The following is a 23154-nucleotide window of genomic DNA, read 5'->3' on the forward strand; positions in this document are numbered from 1 at the left end:
GCTGGTCTCGAACTCCTGACCTTGTGATCCACCTGCCTCAGCCTCCCAAAATGCTGGGATTACAGGCGTGAGCCACCGCGCTTGGCCTCCAGGGTGCATTCTTGAGCAGCTTGCTGATACTCTTCAAAGGCTTCGTTTCCTGACTTATTAAACAATTACAGAGACGTTCTGAGATCTAAATAACCAGCTGTGTAGAAGTACACTGAAATATGCTCTAAGTGTGCCAACCTTGTTAAGATCCTTACAACAGAAGACTGATTTTATTCTTTGTTAGAGTTTGGGCTCTTAAAGCTGCACTGTTCCCAAAAGCTCAAGGGAAGGCAGTGTGACACAGTGAAAATGCCATCTTTGAAGTCAGTAATACCTGAGCTCAAATCCTAACTCATCCACTTATAACAATGTCTTTTTAACCCTCTTGGTGCCTCAGTTTCCTATCTGTGAAATGGTGAGAATACTGACTACCTTGTACGGTGGTCATAGGGTTAAAGAAAGTCATCTATGTGTTGCATTCAGCACACTGCCTGCTAGAGAGGAAGTATTCAACAGGAGGCAAGGCTATAGCTGTTGTTATAATTATTGGTATCTTTTCATTGCCACTACTAATTAATGGGCTGGTGTTTAATGCAATGGGAATTGACACAGGCATTACCCAGCTGGCTGAAAGATGAACAAGGCTCCTAGTTTTCTTAGCTCATTGGCATAGACAATGCAGAGTAAAATCCACGCTTGCTACTGCAATACACGGACACCATCAGAAGCTGTGCTGGTGTTACCAAGCGATGATGCAGGAACTTCTGTCCATGGGCTTCTTAGCGGAAGGCAATGATAACAGCTGATGTCTACTGAATTCTGTTTAGCAACCATAAGCCAGGTACTCCTCTAAACACATCCCTACAAGACAGATTATAATCATCTCCATTTTACAGAGGGGAAAACCAAGTCTTAGCCAGCCTAAATAAATATGCCCAAGTTCACATAGATCATTGGTGATAGAGCCAGATTTAGTAGGGGGCCAAGCTGAATCCACCACCTTTTGCTCTCTGCTCAGAAGCAGGCTCTGACAGATTCTAAGAAATGCTTAGACTTCAGACCTGTTCCCCAGCCCAGGGTCTTACTGGAATGTCACAAAAAATGCTGCCCAAGATAAGGTCTTATAACCAATGTCCAGAATCAACTTTCAACCCAAGCTGAAGGGCTGATGAGTCGCCAGGCCAGACTGGAACAACTGGCTGCACTTGTGAATGCCTCTTACCATGGTAACCACTCTGACAGACGGCAGGAAACTCAGGATTCTCCTTGGATCATTTTCAACGGCTCTGGTTTACATGTTGGGGCTAAACTAAATTGCTCTGGGGCAGCCCCCAGGCCAAGGTTCCTGTCTTTTATTTATTTATTTATTTTTAAATATTACTTTAAGTTATAGGATACATGTGCAGAACATGCAGGTTTGTTACATAGGAATACATGTGCCATGGTGGTTTGCTGTATTTATCAACCCATCATCTAGGTTTTAAGCCCCATGTGCATTAGGTATTTTTCTTAACACTCTCCCTCCCCTCGTTCCCCACTCCTCTATTTCAAAAGGAGGCTTTCCTGATACTATTGCCATTGAGGAGGTTACAAAATAAGCCTTCCCTGTCTTCTCCACACTTGGACAGCTTTAACTAGATGTTGCAGAAAGAGACTTCCAGATTCTTACCCTTTTTGAAGTGATTTTGTTACTGTTTTAAATAACTCCATTTTGCGGCTACCTGTATCCTGTTCGGCTGATTATAGTTAAAGAACATGATAATTGCCTGCTTTCATTTGACTCTAAAATCAGCTCTGAGAAGCATGCCCAGCCCAAGACTGGTGCTGTGTGCAGCTGCACTCAGCAGTGGGGGTGTATTCTTATTACAGATAACATCCCTTAATCCCCATGACATCACCACCAGGCCACTCCAACCAACCTTATCATTAGCATCACTGTGTGCCCACATGGATGGTGGAACTTTGAAACTTTAAACTTTGACAGAAGGCAGATATGGCCTCTGAAGAAGCGGCTCAAAGCAACGCAAACAAAGCCTGGTAGCCCTGCACCCATGCTGAGTAGAGCCTTGGATGACAAACTCATGACATTAAGACATGTTTAAAGCCATTTTGCTGATACTGTTCTTTTCCAACTAGACAAAAATCCTGACCAAGAAAAATATTTGCTCTAAGAATGAGCAGGCTGCATTTTAACAGCATAAGCTCAGCTAATTTAGGCTGGCTAATTTAGGGGTGGTTAGCAACTGTGGGGCTCAACATTTATTAAACACCTACTATGTACCATGAGGCCAGGTAATTTTCCTGTAATGATTCATCAAATTAGCTCACTTTGGCTAAACAACTGGCCTAAAAAACAATCTTGAAACAGCTTAATGTCTGCAAATACAGCCCTAAAAACAGGACAAGGGAGACATTTGACATACAGACCTATCATGGGACATAATTAAGCAATTCCGAATTGAAAAGTCTGAGAAGCAAAATGACTCACTAAGGTAGCACGTAAAAATATGTCTTCTTTGTTGCGCTACAAAATGTGTCCTCTGGGGGCAGCTTTCAACTTGCAATTGAAAAGGCATGGGGCAGGAACACAGGAAATTCTTAACAAAGAGATTGTCGCCATGGGAAGCCCTTACTCATTCTTACTTCTCAGAAAGCCAGGAAAGTAGAAAGCTCAACCTCTTGATAGGAGTGCTAATAGAAGATCCAAAATGTGCTCTCCCTTCTCTCCTGCTCCTATCAGTCATCATCTCATCCCACAGCAACTTCTTGCAGAGATGGCAATGTTCTTTAAGATCAGTGCAGTGTCTCTAACACAGCGGAGGCAGTGAATTTACAAAACCCTGGTCCTACTGCCTTTCAGCCCTCCAACTGGAAATTAGTTAAACAAATTTAGCTGGCCGGGCGCGGTGGCTCACGCCTGTAATCCCAGCACTTTGGGAGGCCGAGGCGGGCAGATCACGAGGTCAGGAGATCGAGACCATCCTGGCTAAAATAGTGAAACCCCGTCTCTACTAAAAATATAAAAAATTAGCCAGGCATGGTAGCAGGCGCCTGTAGTACCAGCTACTCGGGAGGCTTAGGCAAGAGAATGGCGTGAACCCGGGAGATGGAGCTTTCGGTGAGCTGAGATCGCACCACTGCACTCCAGCCTGGGCGACAGAGCAAGACTCCATCTCAAAAAACAAAACAAAACAAAACAAAAACTAACTTTAGCTAATGAGCACCCATCATTAGCCAAGAATAAACCTCACACAGGCTATCAGGACCTCTCAGGGTTCACTGCTGAACACTGAATGGGGAGCAACAAGAAAGCATCACTCATTTGGTGGATTAAGCAGAGGGTCTGTTGGCACCAAATCAACACCTTTCATCAACAGGTGCTGATAATATGAAGAGAAACAAAGTTGTAGATGCTGAGATGTTAATCCCATCCGCATCTTACCCAGGTAAGAAGACAGTAACCATAAGAATTAATTGATTAAAGGCCAGGTGTGGTGGCTCATGCCTGTAATCCCACAACTTTGAGAAGCCAAGGTGGGCTGATCACTTGAGGTCAGGAGTTCAAGACCAGCCTGGCCAACATGGCAAAACCCCATCTCTATTAAAAATACAAATTAGCCTGGCATGGTGGCACGCACCTGTAGTCCCAGTTACTTGGCAGGCTAAGACATGAGAATTCCTTGAACCCAGGAGGCGGAGGTGGCAGTGAACTGAGATTGTGCCACTGCACTCCAGCCTGGGCGTGGGCAATAGAGCAAGACTCCATCTCAAAAAAAAAAAAAAAAAAGAATTAATTGATTACTTTCTGTCAGCAGTGTTGACATTATCTCTGATGGTCATATTTTATATGAGGGGAAACTAAGTCTCAGACAGATGAAGTCACAGGTCCAAGATTATCAGCACACTAGTAATCAAAGGGGCTGGATTATCAGTCCAGGTCTCATAGTTTAAAGCTGCACCGTTAAACTGCTTCCCAAACATGAATTCCCGAGGGATATCTTGCTCCTTAGGGATCTCATGGGCCTCTGATGAGGCCTCGTCAGAAGAATCTGGAAAATGGGATGTAAACTCACTCTCAATTCCTAAGGCATACACATTGGCATTTGTTTAAAACAGTGATTCTCAACTTTGGCTGCCCTTTAGAATCACCTGGGGAACTTCAAATAAATTTTCTTTCCTTTTCTTTTCTCTTTTGAGATGGGGTATTGCTCTGTCACCCAGGCTTCAGTGTGTGGCACATAGCTCACTGTAGCCTTCAACTCCTCAGTTCAAGCGATTCTCCTCCTGCCTCAGCTTCCCGGGTAGCTAGGACTACAGGTGCATGTCACCACACCTAGCTAATTTTTTTTTTTTTTTGGTAGAAATGAGGTCTCACATGCTGGATGTGGTTGCCCAAGCTGGTCTCCAACACCTGAGCTCAAGCCCTTCCCCCACCTCGGCCTCCCCAAGTGCTGGGATTACAGGCATCAGTCACTGAGCCGGGCCAAAGTAATTTCATATACATGAGGATACCTGAGCATCTCACCTCCTATCTGCAATATTTCATTAGTCTGGGGTGGGGATTTGGTATAAGTTATTTCCTAAGCTCCCCAAGGAATTCTAATGTGCAAACAGGTTTGACAGCCGTGAATTTGAGAATGTGATATACCTCACTTGCATTTTCTTGTGTTGTTTCTTCCCCTCTCACCTTAACTGTAAGTAGCTTGCAGGCAGGGACTGGACTTTATTTATTTTTTGTTTTGTTATACTTTAAGTTCTGGGGTACATGTGCAGAATGTGCAGGTTTGTTACCTAGGTATACATGTGCCATGGTGGTTTGCTGCATCCATCAACCCATCATCTACATTAGGTATTTCTCCTAATGCTCTCCCTCCCCTAGTCCTCCACCCCCTGACAGGCTCTGGTGTGTGATGTTCCCCTCCCTGTGTCCATGTGTTCTCATTGTTCAACTCCCAATTATGAGTGAGAACATGCAGTGTGTGGTTCTCTGTTCTTGTGTTAGTTTGCTGAGAATGATGGTTTCCAGCTTCATCCATGTCCCTGCAAAGGACATGAACTCATCCTTTTATATGGCTGCATAGTATTCCATGGTGTATATGTGCCATGTTTACTTTATCCAGTCTATCATTGATGGGCATTTGGGTTGGTTCCACTTTAAAACCCAGACACATCCTCCCAGGGCCTAGTACCAGTCTGGACACATTCAGGGGTACTTCCTTGACTCACCAAATAGGAGGTGCCACCTGCAAACCTCAAGGATAAACAGAGTTTCCCATTGTCCTGGAGAGCAGCACTGATTTGATAAACAAGTGTGGGTGCCCCAGAGCCAAGAAGAGAGGCTCCTCTGAAAGAAAGTGGCCCTAGGGAGACCAACAACCTTCCAGCATCAAGACAGTCCCTGTCCCCACTCAGAGCGGATGTTGCTCTACCAAGCGCATTTGCTTTGTTCCTGGGGCAAGTGATCAAATTCACGGGTGCCCAGTAAATGCACCTAGCTGCCAGATGCTTTGCCCATTCACGCAGCCCCTCCCATGGAAATTAGCTTCACTTATTAAACTGAAGGGGAAAATGGAATCACAATTCAATATAGAAAATATTAAATTTCTTTTGCCTTCTTAGAAGGAAAAAGCTGAATTCTGCTTTGGGAATGAGTTAAGGCAAAACCCATTTGAAGCAGGAGAGCTGATTCTGGGGGAGCGTCCTTGGGCTCTGCCACATTCGTGAAGCCAGGTCTACGTTTCATAGCAACCGCACCACAATGACGCCTGTACTGCACTTGGCAGTGTGGGGCACGTCACTGAGGCTTAATAAATGTTAGTACCTCTGAGTGTTGGTATTGCTGCTGTTATGATTATTATTCATAAAACCCAACAGGTGTTATTGAGTGTTCCTACTTCCATTGGCTGGGGTCAGGCAGACACATGGACAGGTGGTTAGAGGGTGGCTATGACAATTTGTGTTCAGGACCGCATTGGGCATGTTGTGGGGAGGGGAGACTAAGAGAACAGTTATGAATACAGCCCCATCTCTCAAGGATTTCCAAAGGGGTTATCAGAGGAAGCCAGAGGACTCGTATAGTTTGAAGCAAACTGGGGCATGCTGGATGTGGTAGAGACTATCAGTAGTTTCACAATAACTATTCTCCTCTTCTGGTGAGCAGAACTCTGACTTTCAATATGCACATTTCCCAGGTTCCTTTGTAGTGATGTGAGGCCAAGTGATTAAGCACAAGTATTGTATGGTAGGCTGCTTAATACATTAAAAATCTTATTTAAAGCATTTATTAAAAAGTAATTTGAAACTTGGCCTTTTGGAGCTTTTGGAACTCCCTGAACTCTTCTTTTGCAAGCCTGAATTGCAGATGTGATGGCTGGGGCTCAGCAGCTACACTGAACCATGAGGTAACCTTGAACTTAAAAGCCATCTTGGAGAAAGGTAGAAGAAAAAGTTACGGTCCTGGGTCTGTAACGTGAGGGTCCCAAATTAGTATTTTTAGACTTCCTTACCATAAGAGATGAAAAAAAAAAAAACCTCCTATGTTCTTTAAGTCCCTGTTAATTTGGATTTTCCTGTTATTTGTGGCTGGACCAATTCTAACTAATACATTGGACTCCGAGTTTGATTAAAAGACTCTCTTTGGCCAGGTGCAGTGGCTCACACCTGTAATACCAGCACTTTGGGAAGCTGAGGCAGTTGCATCACCTGAGATCAGGAGTTCAAGACCAGCCTGACCAACATGGCGAAACCCTGTCTCTACTAAAAATACAGAAATTAACTGGGCATGGTGGCGGACGCCTGTAATCCCAGCTACTCGTGAGGTGGAGGCAGGAAAATCGCTTGAACCCGGGAGGCGGAGGTTGCAGTAAGCCAAGATTGCACCATTGCACTCCAGCCTGGGTGACGAGAGCGAAACTCCATCTCAAGAAAAAGAAAAAAAATAAGAAAGACTTTCTTTCACTATCTCTTAAGGCAGAGCAAATATGAATGTAAAAAGAAAAATCTCTGCAGAAGATATGCTAGTCTGCTCCAACTATGGAGAAGACACGAATGGTTATCAGAAGAACATGCTCTGGAATCTGAGAGACACGAGTTCAAATTCTATCTTCTCACTCATGCCTGTGAGAGAGCTTGACAAGTTGCTGGGAGCCTCCACTTCTAGTCCCTTGTTTGTCGAATGGAAATAATAATAGTAGTTACTTCATGGAATTGTGATGGGAATTAATTAAGGTAATGCATGTTAACTGCTTGGAATAATGCCTTGCCTATAGTTAGCATTCAGTAAGTGAGACAGACTGCTTGATGATGAAGATGAGGGCAGTTACTGTTATTGCTGTAACTGGGGATGCTCAAGCAGCAGCTTTTGGATTTTAAAGAGTGGTTCATTGGAAGCTCCAAGTCTCTGCATTCCAGAAAGTTTGGCCCTGAAATATACTTGTCCAAGCCAATCTGTCTCCTTGTTCCCTTCAATGCCACCTCTGACAAAGCATAATTCTGAGGACATGGTCAGGTCAGCAGGAAGCCACGAAGCCATTACACTCATTACATGAGTTGTTGAGTATTAGACATCAGCGGGGCAGTCAGCATTAAAGGCGAGCAGCCATCCAAACATAACAGAATTCTCCTTTAACACTCTCTACACTCCAAGGCCAGGGCACTCGCTGAAGTGTAATGTGATTACCAAAGACAGGGAAAGCTCCCAAGTCCCACCACACAGAGACAGGAGTAGAAATGATATAGATCTTGGATTCTACCTGGATGTGTCACCTTTTAGAAAGGTGATTTAAATAGCAGAAGAAGCTGCCACAGGGAATTCCACACAAGCCAGCCATGTTAACGAACATTTGTGGGGTGTAGTGACAAGGACATTTGCCAGATCCCATAGGGAAAATATGAATGGCCTTGGACGGGTAAAAGCTCAAGTGTGTTGCACCAAGCACAGCAGAAATACAAACAAGAAAAACCACGCAAAACCATACACACACACACAAAACACACACACACTAGCAGTTGCAACCAAAAAAAAAAAAAAAAAAGAGAGAGAGAGAGACAGATAAGACAATGGCCATGAAAGATAGGTACTATTGGTGGCTCGACAGCAAAAACAAAGTTATTCGAGAGCAGTCCATTTCCCGGCAAGCCAAGGGCCAGGTGTGCTCCATTGGTCTTTCTGGCCTCGAGCATAATCAGATAGACAAAGAACAAGGGAAGAGCCTTTGGTCTTTCCAGAAATCACAAGGATGTTAGTAAAAGCAAAAAACCCAGGGTAAACCCTCAAGTTCTGGATATTTGATAACAGCCACATTTTCATCCTTCAGTAAAGATTTCTTTCTTTACCTGTTTTTTGAAGGCCCTTGCTCCTTCCTTAGGCTCCATATTGAACTCATTTCAACTTTCCCTTCGGTCTCCCTGGCTCAAATGTCCTAAAAGTCGTATTTGTGCCTCTTATGTAACAAATGGCACTTCATGTCCAGGTTGGTGCCCAGCTCCGCAGAACTCAGGCAAGATGTATTGCATTACTTACAGGGGCAAGGGAGGAGAGGAATTGGAAAAGGGTGGAAGAGCCTTTGTTTTTTCATGTCTTACTAGCAATCTACTAGATATTTTGCTGGAGCAAGGTGCCCTAACTGAGATTAACCCAGAGTGTTATCCTTGCTGTCTATATGCTTAGCGTTTTGCCCTAGCATCAGTAGTTCCAGTGCCCTCCAGGGGCCTCTAGGAGAGTAAAGTGCTAATATGGTTTGGATCTGTGTCCTCAACCAAATCTCATGTTGAACTATAATCCCCAATGCTGGATGTGGGGCCGAGATTGGATCATGGGGGCAGATTGGAAGTGACTGCATCATGGGGGCAGATTTCCCCCCTTGGTACTGCTCTTGTGATAGTGAGTGAGTGCTCACGAGATCTCGTTGTTTCAAAGTGTTTAGCACATCCCCTCCTCCCTCTTCCTCCTGCTTCAGCCATGTGAAGACATGCCTGCTTCTCCTTCAGCATCCGTGATGGTTGAAAGTTTCCTGAGGCCTCCCCAGCCATGCTTCCCGTACAGCCTGTGGAACTGTGAATCAATTAAACCTCTTTTCTTTGTAAATTACCCAGTCTCAGGTATTGCTTTTTTCTTTTTTTCCTTGTTGTTCAGGTATTTCTTTACAGCAGTGTGAGAACAGACTAACAAGCACCATTAAGACACTGAAGGTGGGGGCCCCTCCCATCATACCCTAAGGGGAGGATGCAGGAACAAGAAGATAATCCAAGAAGCTGACCTCAAAAAGATGGGCTGGGGGCTCTTCCCTCTAGGAAGAGATGGATTCAGACATTGCTTAGAAGTCTAAAAAGAGGAGAAAGAACAGAGGAAACAGAGAAAGGTAGAAGTCGTGGATCAGAGAGGACCCCCAGGAGCTCTCACTTTGTGATATGATTCATTTGTGCCAGCTGATTGTGCCCTGCAGGGATCTCCCCTGTGGTCACAATGGGAGACATCCAGGAAGGAGGCTGAGTGCCCACGCTCAGGAGGGTGGGCTGTAGGCATGTACGTACCTTCAAGCTGGGGACACCTCAGTTACTCACATATCATTCCATATATCCCTCACTTGTAGGTATATGAATAATTATTTTCATCCTATTTTGTTGCAGAGATCAGGTGACTCCTAAGAGCATAGTAGCTAGACTGCTACCATGATTTTAACCTCGTGTCTTGATGCTGGCTGCACATGAGAATCACAGAGAAACTTTTAAAGAGCACAAGTGCCTGGGCACCATCCGCAAATCAACTTAATATACAATTTCTTGGGCTGCAGCTTGAACTTCGGAGTGTTTTTAAAGGTCCCCAGGGATGCTAACACACAAGAGAGTTCAGGTCCATGAATCACCCCAACACTGTGCTGTAAAGGTAACTGCTATGTAGTAACTATCGTTTGGGGGTTATTAGTGATAAAATAAGACAAACGAATAAAACAAAACAGGAGGAAATTGGAAAATAAGAACAACTCAGACATATGGAAGTCTACTCAAAAGGTATTCTTATCTCCTGTTTGCAATGGCTTTGCAATTTGAAAAGCATTTTAACATATTGTATTTTAGTTAATTCTCAGAAAATCCATTGAGGTCCCTATTTTGGTAATGAAGAAACAGGCTCAGAAAGGCTGAAGACACCGTCCATGGCCACACGGTGGAGAATCTTGTGCTCAACCTGAAGTCGTCTTATTTCAAGTCCAGAGCATCAGAAAGGCCCCGTCAGGAACGTTGAAAGAAGAAGACTCCTATGACAGGCTGTATTTCCCCCCCTTTCCCTAGATACATGACAACACTGAATTTCCATTACCAGGGGTAAACAAATTCTAATCAAAGGACTTTGAGACTAGATTTTCTCTCAATAGTTGCAAGAGGCCGGGCATGGTGACTCACACCTGTAATCCTAGCACTTTGGGAGGCCAAGTTGGGGGGATCACCTGAGGTCAGGAGTCCAAGACCAGCCTAGCCAACATGGTGAAACCCCATCTCTACTAAAAATACAAAAATTAGCTGGGCATGGTGGTGTGCACCTGTAGCCCCAGCTACTCAGGAGGCTGAGGCAGAAGAATCGCTTGAACCCAGAAGGCGGTGGTTGCAGTGAGCCGAGACTGCACCACTGCACTCCAGCCTGGGCAACAGAGCGAGACTCTGTCTCAAAAAAAAAAAAAAAAAAAAATACTCGACACTTTTTGAACATGGGGCCCCACATTTTTGTTTTGCACTGGGCCCTGCAAATTGTGCAACTGGTCCTATTTATGCCTCTCAGAGTTATTGGAAAGCCTGTAAAGAGGTAAGATCTGTCAAGGACAAGCCAAGCCTGGAGTCTGGTGGGTGTCATGCTGATGAACCTATTGGTCTGTGAGTTGGATCCTGAATACTAGGTCATATGTAAGCTGGCTAGAGCCAGGTCAAAGAGTCAACTAAAGTGCCCAAGAGTGGCCAATTTTGCCTCTTAGATTGTTTCACACGCTGCTGTGAGACTTTCTCAAAATTCTTTCAAGTTGTTAATTTGTTCACATAAATCAGTGGTTTTCCTTCTGCCTGCACTACAGACCCAGAAGTGGATGTTCTTTCCCTCTGATGGCACTGTCAGGTAGAACAGCCAATGGGTCACGAGGTGAGTGGTCAGGGGAGAGGTCTGCTGTCACCCAGACAAGCATTGCCTTGCTTCCTTGGAGAGAAGCAGCAAAGTGACCGAGAGAAAGACACAAAGGGGAGGCTATGAAGGGAGGTAGTGCTCTCCTCTTGGAGCTCTTTCTGGAGAAGACGGTTTGTGGAGTTCTTGTTCATGAAACTTGTTTCTTTCTTTTTTTTTTTTTTTTTTTTGTTTGAGATGGAGTCTCGCTCTGTCACCCAGGCTGAAGTGCAGTAGCATGACCTCGGCTTATTGCAATCTCTGCCTTCCAGGTTCAAGCAATTCTCCTGCCTCAGCCTCCCAGTTAGCTAGGATTATGGGCATGCACCACCATGCCCAGCTAATTTTTGTATTTTTAGTAGAGACAGCGTTTCGCCTTGTTGGCCAGGCTGGTCTTGAACTCCTGACCTCAAGTGATCCACCCATCTCTGCCTCCCAAAGTGCTGGGATTACAGGCATGAGCCACTGCACCCGGCCTGAAATTTGTTTCTTTAGGACTGGGTATAAGACTATCAGATAAAGAAACTGAGGGCCAGCCCGGTACTGTCCAAGATGCTGAGATGAGGGATCAGCACAGTAAACTGATCTCGAGTTTCACCTGGGCTAACCACAGCACCAGAGCAACGCGGCCTCATGTAACCCATGTTTGGGGGTGGGCTCAATTCAATATGGTGCATGACTTCTGACCCAGAGTGCTGTCAGTTACAGCCAACTATATCCTTTCACTGCTTCTGAAATACAAATCTTCTCTGAATGACAGGACTGTCAACCTTATGCTCTGAGCAAGCACTGCATGCTGGGAAAGGCAAGGGCACGAATGTGTGATTGCAAGGACTATGGTCCTCCAACACCAGAGACCCATCATATGGTGTCATAGGAAGCCTGTAGGGAGAGGTGTAAATGTAGATGAAGCAATACCTGGTGCCAAGTGGAAAGCAAATTCAAGACGGAGCAAAGATCTACAACAAAAATCATGGCTGCAGCTCACAACTAATTGAGCTCTTCATACATGCCAAGTTCTGTGCTAAGAACTTTATGCTTATTATGATCTCACTAGCTCTGACAGCAACCCTTGGAAGTAATTATTGTCATCTTCATCTTCCATGTAGAGAAACCAGTGTTTGGAGAGGTAATCTGACTAAATCAAGCAGCTGGTAATGTCAGAGCCTAGATTTGACCCCAGTCTGTCTGACTCCAAAAATCAAACTCTCAATGCTCTACTGGCCCCAGTGAGGAGGCCCGTCAAAGAAGCCCAGGAGGGTTGTCAACTCGCTCCTGGATAACAGCAGTTGCTGTAATAACTGAGTTCCCAGCCCTTCCTTTTTCTCAAATATGTTGGCTACTCTTATAGTAAAAGAAAGTTCTAGATTCATGCCAACTGTACTTCACCCATATGAAGGAGAAGACTAGAGGTTCAAAATTCCATTATAGCCTTTCTCTTTCTCCCACCAAACAGTTTGAAAGGAATATCCAAGAGGGAGAGGAAAAAATAGGTTTGTTAAGGAAGTTGAAAAATGTGCTTTCAAATGAGAAACATGTGTGCGATTAGTCCTCATCTTTTGTCTCCTCCCCCCACCAAGTTGAAAAGAAGTTAACATGATACAAATGCACACATCCACATAAAGATAGGAAAAGTCAGTGGTGCCGTGGATGGCAGGCCAGGAGCTGCTGCAGGAAGCTTGAAGAAGTGGTGGAAAACTCCATAGCCACTCCAGCCCAGATCCAAGCAGAGTTTTCAAGCATGTGTACAATGACTCTTGGCAAAGAAGAAAACTGTACTTGAATTTTTTTTAGAAGGGAAGGGAGCAGGAGGGGACGATCTGCCACAGGCAGGCCTGAGAGCAAGCAAGTGTGTCAGAGATTGCAGAAGTGCTGGCGCTAGGCCAGGTTTTTATATCATTTCTTTTTTTTCCCTCCCTTCTGGCACAAACAAGCTATGGAATTTCAAACACTGGGTCATCGTTTTTGAATTCCCTGCTTTCAGCAAAGTGCTCAGTTGGTCTTGTTGACTAGCTTAAAAGTCTGATTTCCTGAGCTAACACTTCCTAGCCATTCAGCTGCAGGGGAGTAATAAACCAGGGGCCTGCCTACCCACTGGCGACCGATGTGCAATGGATCTCTCAGGGAAGCTGGAGGGCCATCCTTGGATTTCCTGCCATTATATATTTAACAGTATCAAATATGCCCATTAAAGCACCACTTCAAAGGCTAACATTCTTCCTGGGAGGCCAAGGGAAGGGAGACAGCACCGACGCCCAGGGAGGCATTCTAACACCTGATCTCATGGGATGATAGCTTTTCCCAGAAGTTTAGGTATTCCCAAGAGCATGGCTGGCCTGCCCATGAGGGACATAGGGCCATAAGGAAGCTGCTCTACACAAGCTTTATTCAGGATCAGCGAGAGTTCTTACACCTGGATGAGTAGTCAGTATCTGCCACCTGTGGAATTTGGCATCATCTAGGTTTTCTTCCAGAAGCAGACTTAAACTTACCTCCATCAAGAGCGGATTTTGAGAATTTTCACTTGATTTTCTAAAACAACATCAAGAAGTCTCTAAATACCACCTTTCATCCCCAAGTTCCAGATTTCTAGGAAGCTTCCCAGGTTAATCAATGGGAGAAAAAATACACTCCACCCTTCTGGCCAGGTGAAAACCTTTCCTACTTCTTCCCAGTGACTTGCTTCAGACTGACACAATCACATCACAGTGTAGCCTCCTACTCAATATTGGCCTCCAATAAACACTCTGCTGGGTGAACAGGAAACTCATTGTGAGCTGAGTTTCTAAGACTCTAACACTCGTGCAAGAGGCATCGAATTTCAGAGAGATCTTTTGGAGCATGAACACAAGTAAAAACCAGCTACGGGGTCAAGTCTGGGCTTGCTTTATTTGACCTTGGCTTGTTTTATTTTATTTAGGAAAACTTTTGGGGGGAATGCAGTGGACCATAAAACCCTTACCTTTTAAAGGAGCCCATTGTTAGCAATTTGTTCATCACAGCTCCCTCGATCTCACCAAAAAAGTCTCCAGTCTATGGGGAAGAAGACATATGAGGAGGTGTAGATAAATAATGTGCCCAAACAGGAGAGAAGAAATGAAAAGGGACACAGTCTGTGTCCTGGAACTGACAGGAGCAAAAGGCAGGTTTTCAGGAGAGTGGAAAAGGTTTTAACAGTCATGAGAAGTTATGGGATTACACAGCAAACTAGTGAGCAGATGTGAATGCTTCCACAGTACATGGGAGGGGGCCGCGTAACCCATGCTGAATGCTGAAATTAAAACATGCATGCACACACATGTGCACACACATATACCCCCCACCCTTGGATGGAGTAGGTAGTAATGTGCACATAATCCCTTGTGATTAAAACACTACTTCATATAGGCAGAAACAGGCTATGAGAGGGCTTCCTAAGCACTAATAAAAAGAATTGTTTATAATTCCTGGATGACCTGTTTAGGGAAATACAGCAGTCCACTTCATCAGCCCTATAAAGTTCCTGCAGTTGAGAATCCATCCTTTCTCAGAATCACTTTCTGAGGATCACTTTCATTTTGTCATAGGCAGTTGACTTGTTGACCAAGAGTAAGACTATCCAGCCCCTTGAGGAGACAGCATGGCCAATCAGACTTCTAATGGCCTACCCCACACCTGAGGCCGTCTTAAGGTCATTCGAAGCTTTGCAGTCATTCCCCACCACCAGGCTGATGTTTTTGTAAGTCTACTTCTTGGTGCTGGCCAAGATTTGCAAACTTTGGTGGAATGAAGAATTAACATCCTCATGCATGCCCTCTGAACTTCTGGAGCCACTATCATGCAAGGTGTCCCATGGGGGAGGGCGTATGCAGTGCATGGAACAGAGCCTGCAGCAACGGCCTTCTGCCAACATGCTGAAATGAGCCAGTGTTGACCAGCAGAGAAGCCCCATCTCTACTCTGGGTGCTCTGAAGATTTGTAGCTTGTGAGTGGGTGGGTGGGTGGAGGGCACTGCAATAAGAATCCAAACTATGCATATTCCTTAGGCTTTGTATTAACTAAACCCCAATTCCATTGCAACTAACTGAATGACCTCAACCACACTCCTGGGAATTTTCAGGCAGCAACACATACATATAAACTTTGGCAAAATGTAAAGGGGGAGAAAAGGAGGAAGAAGGAAACAACATTTCTCTGACTGAATATTGAGCACTTCCTTTTTCACTACAGGGAAACTTGGAAACTTTTGCAAACTCTGTGGGCGTGTACTACTGCTAGGAGCAAGAAGGACATTTGTATTTTGTGTGTGTAATATGCCAGTTTCAATGAAACTGGTTGTTAGATGAAGAATTATCCTAATTGGGGCACAGGAAGTCAGACAACATCAAACAAGCCCAGGCTGAGCAGGCTGGCAGGCTCACTGGGTCTATTGCAGGCTTATTCCATGGAGACATAGAGCAGAGAATCTGTAGTGGCCATGGCTGCTCATGGCTGAAATAGAGTCACTGTTTCCATCATTCGTTGGCTGGTCCAGGACTCACCCCTGGAAGACATCCACTGCATCCTTCCTGAGCCCCGGGATCATTCCTATCTCAGCCCTACATGAGTAGACCAGAAGACTAGAGCTCCTCCCTCCAGGCAACTAATTTGTATTCTTGCTCCGTAGATTCTTGAATGCCTATGTTCCTCCTCACAGCCAACAGGGCACATAACTATAGGCCAAAGGACTTTCCTGCTGTCTCAGGGACTGGCCTTGTTTCATGGGCCCATTCATCCTATCTAATGTCCATCGACTGTCCCATGTCTAGTGATGTTCAGCATCAGAGGAGACTGGGAACGGGCATTTTGAGTCTCAGTAGTGCAACCAAGGTGCACTGAAAATCCCACAACATTCTCATAAACTAAGACAGGAAATGAAAGCACAATTCCTCAAGTTTCCTGGAGCCCCTGTTTATAAATCACCAAACCATTCATTTCAGACCCTAAGAAGCCACACTTAAGGACAATTAACTAACTGATTAAGCAGTGAACCTGTCATACTGCTGACTACTAAAGAATTTTAAATGACTTAAAAGAGACTTCATTATAATGTATTAGTATACTCAAATATTTGAATTCGAAAAAACCTGATATAGTCAACCATCCTCATTGCACAGAGCCTATCTAGAGGTCTAGACAAGTTAAAGAACTTGCTGATGATCCCAAAACTAGTTAAGGAAGAGAGCTAACATCAGAAGCCACCTTCCTCCTCTGACGGTGTTACTTTATTATGTGCACTGTTGAACTTGTTTGTATTTTACCTTTTTTTATACGTTAATGTAATTTCTAATTGCAGGAAAAGTTTTAATGCAGAAAATCTGAGTGGAAAAACCTGTTTTTCTATTACGGTACCATTGACTTTCACTCTTATTTTGATTTCCAGGCAGAGTGGAGATTTCTGTGCTCAAGCCCACAGCTTGGTTTCTTTTCATCTCTCTCCCTCCCACCCCTACCCTGCACACGGTGCAGTCAAATGAAGAATATTCCTCTTCTATCTCTGGACCCTTGTCCCTTGGTGTTGAGAGCCCAAGTTGTTAATCCTTGAACTCAGATAACTGATTTTTAAAAAGCAAAAACCAGAACGAAAGCCATAAAAAATAATTATGTAGAAACATACGTGTATGTGTGTGCACACATATGAAGATGAAATATCGGAAGGAAAAAAACCTTAAAGTTGCCCAAACTATGTAAGGCACCCCACCCTCGAGGCAAAAGTTCTTTATGTGGCACAGACAACTCTTTGGCTAAGAGTTCTATAAATTGAACATTTTATGAGTGAGAGAACAGACCCTGGGCACTGTCACCCCCCTGCACCCCCCACTGGGAGGTAAAAACTCTTTGGGGCCTGCTAAGAAGCAGACTGTGGCATTCTTAGAGGGATGGAAATAAGGTTTTATAATCTCCTGCTATTACCTCCTAAATAAAGATCATTGTCTCAAAGTTTTAACACCATAATTTGTTCCCCCTGACCCAGGCACATTCTGAGCTCCTTACTTTGAGTTGGTAGAAAATTTTCACTCACCTGTGTGTAGTCTTCAGACACCAAAATAAATCCATTATTGTCTATGAGGTAACAGTTCACAGTCTAGAAAATTAAAAACAAAAAACAAACAACAAAAAAACAGCTTCAACTTCAGGCCATCACACTGCTTTTAAACAGAATGACATACTTCCAACCTGAGATAAACTTATTTTTTTGGAAGGCAATTGTTTTCTGGCGATTGCAAAAGCCTGCTGGTTCTAGGCTGTAAGGCCATGGTTAAGATAACCCCGGTGTTTACTGTGCAAAACTAACAAACAAAAATAAAACACTGAACAAGTCTTGAATGATCCAGATTGGGATAAAAAGCATATGCATTAAAAAATGATGAATTACAGTTTGTCTTCCTTTTTTTTTTCTTTATATGACCTGAATAATATTTCCCAGGAACAAAGTGCTCAGAAGCCCCTGAGCCTGTATTGGCGGTTGAAGTGCAGGCTGTTTTGAAAGCAAAACGCCAGCACAATGTCATTACTCTAATGATGTATTAATGAAAACACCGTGTCAGCTCAGAGGACCATCAGGGGACCAGGTAATATTTTTTAATTTGTTCATAGACTGAGGCAGCGGGGAAGGGGCAGACTTCTGTTAAAGGGGCCCCTCAGGCCTCCTAAAGGTTTTCAAACTGTGTTTTTAATTGGGAGCTGGATTTGGGGGCAGGGCTGTTAGCTTTTGGTAGCTCAGACTTATAAATTGTAGAAAGCAAGGTAAGCCCAAACCTCTGCTTCCCCCACACTACTTTAATCTCAAGTGAATGATTTGCTACAGGCTAAGTTTTAATTACAGTGCTGTGGAGTTTAAACTTAAGGTTTAATTCCGTCCTTGATGTAACTCAGTTTCTATTTATTGCAGCTTTACATACCAACTGCAACATTTAATTTGTAACATATCTTTACTCTGAGCTAAATTCCGCCTAGCTCCAGGCCACCACGGGGCTGATGTTTTCTGGGACATTTGCCTATCCACAGGGGTGGTTTTGGTTAGGCACAAAAGGGCAGCAGCGAGTTGGTCAGAATGGTCCGTCCTTTATTACTAGACAGTGACTGTGCAGAATCAACAGAAAATTAAAAGCCCTGTTAGCACCTCTTATAAAAGAGTTGGCTGCTCTGGTGAACAGCAGAGCTTCTCCTGGTTATACAAAGGGATCAGATGAATTACTTGAGTAACCTGTTCACAGCTTTGCTATTTGAAGAAGCTCTTGGCCTCAGGGACACTACCTTGGTCCTGGAGGGAGTCTTGATAAGCTTTCTCCATTGTCAGGAGATAGCATTATGGAAGCAATCTCATGGAACTGTGTTTCTAATATGGTAGCCACCAGTCTTATATAAATTTAAATTTAATTTCAACTTAATTAAAATTAATGCAACTAAAAATTCAGTTCCTTAGTTGCACAAGTCACATTTCAAGGGTTCCACAGCTACCTCTGGTTAGTGACTACACTTTTGGACATTTCTATCATTGTGGAAAGTTATTTTGGACAGCAATGCCTTAGATTATACTAGCACTACAATGAGCTTTAACCTAGTGTACATTGGGTCGTAACAGACAACTCTGTATCCTTGCTAATCTGAATGTCATTGTCAGAAGCATTTGAACCAGAGGAATTCCATCTTTAGAGGCTGGAGAAAATGAGGCTAAGACCTGTTGGGCTGCATTCCCAGAAAGTTAAGGCATTCTAAGTCACAGGATGAGATAGGAGGCCGGCATAAGATACAAGTCATAAAGACCTTGCTGATACAACAGGTTGCAATAAAGAAGCCGGCTAAAACCCACCGAAACCAAAGTGGCGAAGAGTGTGACCTCTGGTCATCTTCACTGCTATACTCCCACCAGTGCCATGACAGTAAACAAATGTCATGGCAATGTCAAGAAGTTACCCTATTGGTCTAAAAAGGGGAGGCATGAATAATCTACCCCGTTTAGCCTATAATTTAAAAAAAACCATAAAAATGGGCAGCCAGCAGCCCTCAAGGATGCTCTGCCTACAATGTAGCCATTCTTGATCCCTTTACTTTCCTAATAAATTTGTTTTCACTTTATAAACTTGCCCTGAATTCTTTCTTACATGAGATCCAAGAACCCTCTCTTGGGGTCTGGATCAGGACCCATTTCCAGTAACATCTTTCTGGTGAATCCCGGATGGATGACACCGAAGAGACCCCCGACCCAAAGGAAAATCATCTGCATGGACCAGTTGACTGACTTTGGGTAAGTGGGGTGCATCTACCTGGGTAAAGGATGGGACTGGGTTAGAGGCCCAACTTAGGGGAGTTAGAGTCTCTCCTAAGGCAGAGTGGGCTAAAGCCTCCTATAAATGAAAGGCAAGGATGCTTGATCAAACTTGGGTTCAAGGCTCAACTTAGGAAGGTTAGAGTCATTCCTAGGATTTAAGGGGTTAGAGGCTCCTCTCAGTAAAGTCCCTCTCAGCTAAGAACGGGTTTGGCACTATGGAATGCTAACTACTATTCTCTTTGGATTAATCTGTCTTGCACTTGTTGCTAAGGGCTATGGGTGACAGGATAAGGCATGTACAGGACCACAGGACATGGGGAGCTTTTTCCTCCCCCGAAAAAGGGAAACTTGAGAGCTGATGGGACTGCCAGAAAAGATCCCTTCACTACGGACAAGAGGCCACCTGAACTTTTCAGTTTCGCTGTAATAGGCGGGTCTTTCTCTGGCCTCCCTGAGCTCTTCACTTTCCCCACCCTGCCACAGGCAATGCTTTGCTCTCTCTCCTTTCCCTTTCTTATCTGTTACCCAGGGCCACCATCTTGCCCAGAGGCAACAAGTTGAAACTCCTGGTCAGAGGTTGGATTAACAATGATGGGACCCAATGGGGGGCAAGTATGAGCCTTGCCAGTTTGACACTGGGCGCTAAGCAAAGGGGCTAATGTCTGTGTTTTTGTCACATGTATTTTGCTCTGGCCAGAATGGAAAATCATTTTCCTTTGTGTTGCGGCTTGGCTCCCAGGGCTGTGGTCCAGCCAGCCAGGTCACTAGGGCCGCTCAGGGAAAGGGAACCCAGAAGCCTGGGATGCCAATAAAAGGGTAAAAATTTCTTACCAGTCAGACTTCAAGCCTCTTTTTCTCTCTCTCTCCACCCCCCCTTTCTCTCTCTCTCTCTCTCTCTCTCTCTCTTTCTCTCTCTCCCCCTGCTCCCAATGGGTTGAATGAATGGTAAAAATCACTGTTTAGGTAAAAATCCTCTGTATAGGATTTATCCTCTGTTAGGTAAAAATCCTCTGTAAAGTTTTGATAAATGGGAAAAAGGATTTGTGAGGCTAGTCTTAAACTGTAGGGAATCTGGTGTGCTGTGTGTGTCTTTCTGTATTGTTCTGTCATAAAAGAGGGGTACTCTAGGATAGAGTGCGAGCCTAGGACTCCCATAAGCCCGCTGTTCAAGAGGGCGCAGTAAACTGGTCAGTTAAAAACTTTGCTGCACATCCCTGAAAAAAGAAAAAAAAAAAAACAAAACTGGATGACATTTCCCTATTGTCTTGTATGTCCTTGGAAACTTGACCTTGTAACCATGTGACTGTGCTTTCTCTTTTCACAATGGCAGCATGGGTTCAGGGTTCAATTCCTGGTTTAGGGAATGAGTCCTTTATCTTCTGCCTGTCTGTGTATTTATATGTGTTGTATGTGTAATATAAAAGAGCTTTGATTCATTGGCTTAAAAATAATAGATACTTAAATCAAATATTGTCAGAAAAGTAAAAAGTGTAATGTCTTTTAGTTCAGGTGACTTTAGCAATCTTTGGGAAATAAAGACAGTTTTAAAGATTATTGATAAAATAAAAATATCTTCAAAAATGTAAACATTTGGTCTAAATTATGCAAGTCAGATATTAGCTTTGCTAAATATTTTAAGTTCATAAACTGCTTCTTTGATTTTTGAAAATTGTTCAGCTTACCTATTTTGGAGCATTAGATTCTAGATAAGGCCTGGGGACATGTGGAGAGTCATGCCCTCTAGTTATGCTGGAAAGAGTCAGACCTTACGGTGTTCGAGGCTCGGCGCCTAGTACATAAGTAAAATCCCTTACTTACCAAGGTTTTAACCAAAAGTAAAAGTTGCTAAGAGTTAACACTGTAACATGTATTTGAGACTACCAAGGAAACAGTTCTACATGCAAGGTGTGTAAGAAAAGTAGAATATATTTTGGAAGGTGGATTTTTTCTGCCTAGATTAAAGGGTTAAAGGACTGTTTTAAGTTAGGATAAAGCTAAAAGTTTGAATGACTTGTGGAAGGTTTGTAAAATATTAATTGTAAAAGAAATTCTGTGTGTGGACATTGACTAAAGTTAAAGAGGTAGTATTCAGTTTTTCTGTAAATTAAACACTGGAATAAAAGCACAACAGGTTTTTCTTAGAATACCGATCTGCTCTTTCAGAAAAAAAATGTAAAGGGTTATACAAGGTTTATGAAAATCTTACCTTATGATCAAACTGATTAAGACTGAATACATTTGTCTATAAGGTTTTATTAAGAATTGGATTTAACATTAATAGTATACTAATGCAAAGGTAAAACTTGGCTTATTTGGTATAAAAATCATAACAGGAAGCATTATCAAATGTGAAATAGTGTTTGGCTTTCTTTGGGATATATTTGTGTAGTTGTGTTATTGGTATGTGTATGTGTTCCAAAATTATAAGAAGCTCCTATAATTCTAACATGGCTTACTGTATGTTACTAATAGTTATAATTGTTATGTAAAATTTGGATGCCACAGAAGTAACCAAATTTCCTTATCAATTGTGGCTTTAATAGTGGCTGTCCTAAGACTTTTTATCATCCACAGACAATTGTTGTCTTGTTTTAATCTTCTTCAAAAGATGGTTTATAATCAACTATAGAACTCTGACAGGTACTATTGAATGCAGGTTTCTGATAACGTTGGAGATTGTGACATTAGAATAGAGGAAGGAACTTTCAGGACTCTCCTAGAGATCTGAAATGTTCATGACAGAACAGGAGTTCTGTTCAAGCAGAACAGGAGTCAACTGCATGAACTGAACTAATAAAAAACTGAAGTAATATTTTTTCTTTTACTTTTTTGCTTAAAACATTGCTGATCCTTTTTGTTTTCCAGGGCCAAGAAAACTTTTCTTTTGAGCTATTTACAGCTTTTAACAATTGAGTAAACTATACTTCTGTGAAAAAAATTTAGAGAATATTTGTTTCTCTCTACCTGGTTCCTCCAGAATTTGGAAACTATTTGAGAGTATCTTAACTTATGGCAATATAGTTATTTGCATAAATGCAGTAAGAATCTGTTTTCTTTTGTAATAGGATACAATCGGAGAAACTGGTTATTTTACCAAGGCTTTGACTGGAATGGTGTGTTTACCTTTAAGGAATCGAACTTGACTTAGAGAGCCAAGAAGAGCCCCTTGAAAAAAACTAGCCTCATACCTTGTCTACACAGTCCCTGTACAGGGTTCCTGACCTGTGGTAAGTAAAGAATGTCACCTTCTGAAAGGCCCAGGAGCCCCAAGTTATCTTGGGACCTCAAGAGGAGAAGAATTTACTCAACTCATAGATATCTGGGGTACAAACCCATGGCTAGGCTTGGCTTTAAAAAAAAGTCTTATCTGAGATTCCCTCTATGGAACAAAATTTCATCAAAGACAAATTTAAAACCCTATGTGAAAAATAATTATTCTTGCTGCACTGCATACAAATAATCAGGCCAGGCATAATAAAGCAAATTAGTCTTACTATGATTTGTCTCTAGCAAAAATGGGAAACTAAAGAGAGAAAAATTATGTTTCAAGAACTGTGGTATACCTGTTATTAAGTTCTAGTCTCATCAGTTGATTTTAAGTTTTTTTCTGTAATTTAGGCCAACCCTGTTTATTCCTGTGAACCAACCAGTGATCTCTTGACTGCTGCTCAGAAGAAACAAGAGGGATGGGTAA

The 23154-nt window shown here is 43.2% G+C and overlaps 1 protein-coding gene across 4 annotated transcripts in view; it reads right to left on the bottom strand.

The window, feature by feature from the left end:
• The window catches only part of CACNA2D3 (calcium voltage-gated channel auxiliary subunit alpha2delta 3), a 962218-nt gene that overhangs the window by 73157 nt on the left and 865907 nt on the right, over positions 1–23154 (bottom strand). For 3 of the 4 annotated variants that reach the window (XR_004029736.1, XM_030811589.1, XM_030811588.1), the window contains 2 exons: positions 17211–17273; positions 14133–14203 (listed from right to left, as the gene is read on the bottom strand). Coding sequence is in view for 2 of the 4 variants with exons in the window: in XM_030811589.1 (XP_030667449.1) it covers positions 14133–14203; positions 17211–17273 (134 nt within the window). In the remaining 2 variants the exon portion in view is untranslated. The remainder of the gene's footprint in view (positions 1–14132; positions 14204–17210; positions 17274–23154) is intronic. The other variant, XR_004029737.1, reaches the window with a different exon arrangement.

This window comes from Nomascus leucogenys, chromosome 4, assembly GCF_006542625.1.
Source record: "Nomascus leucogenys isolate Asia chromosome 4, Asia_NLE_v1, whole genome shotgun sequence".
In the NCBI taxonomy this organism is placed as follows: domain Eukaryota; kingdom Metazoa; phylum Chordata; class Mammalia; order Primates; family Hylobatidae; genus Nomascus; species Nomascus leucogenys.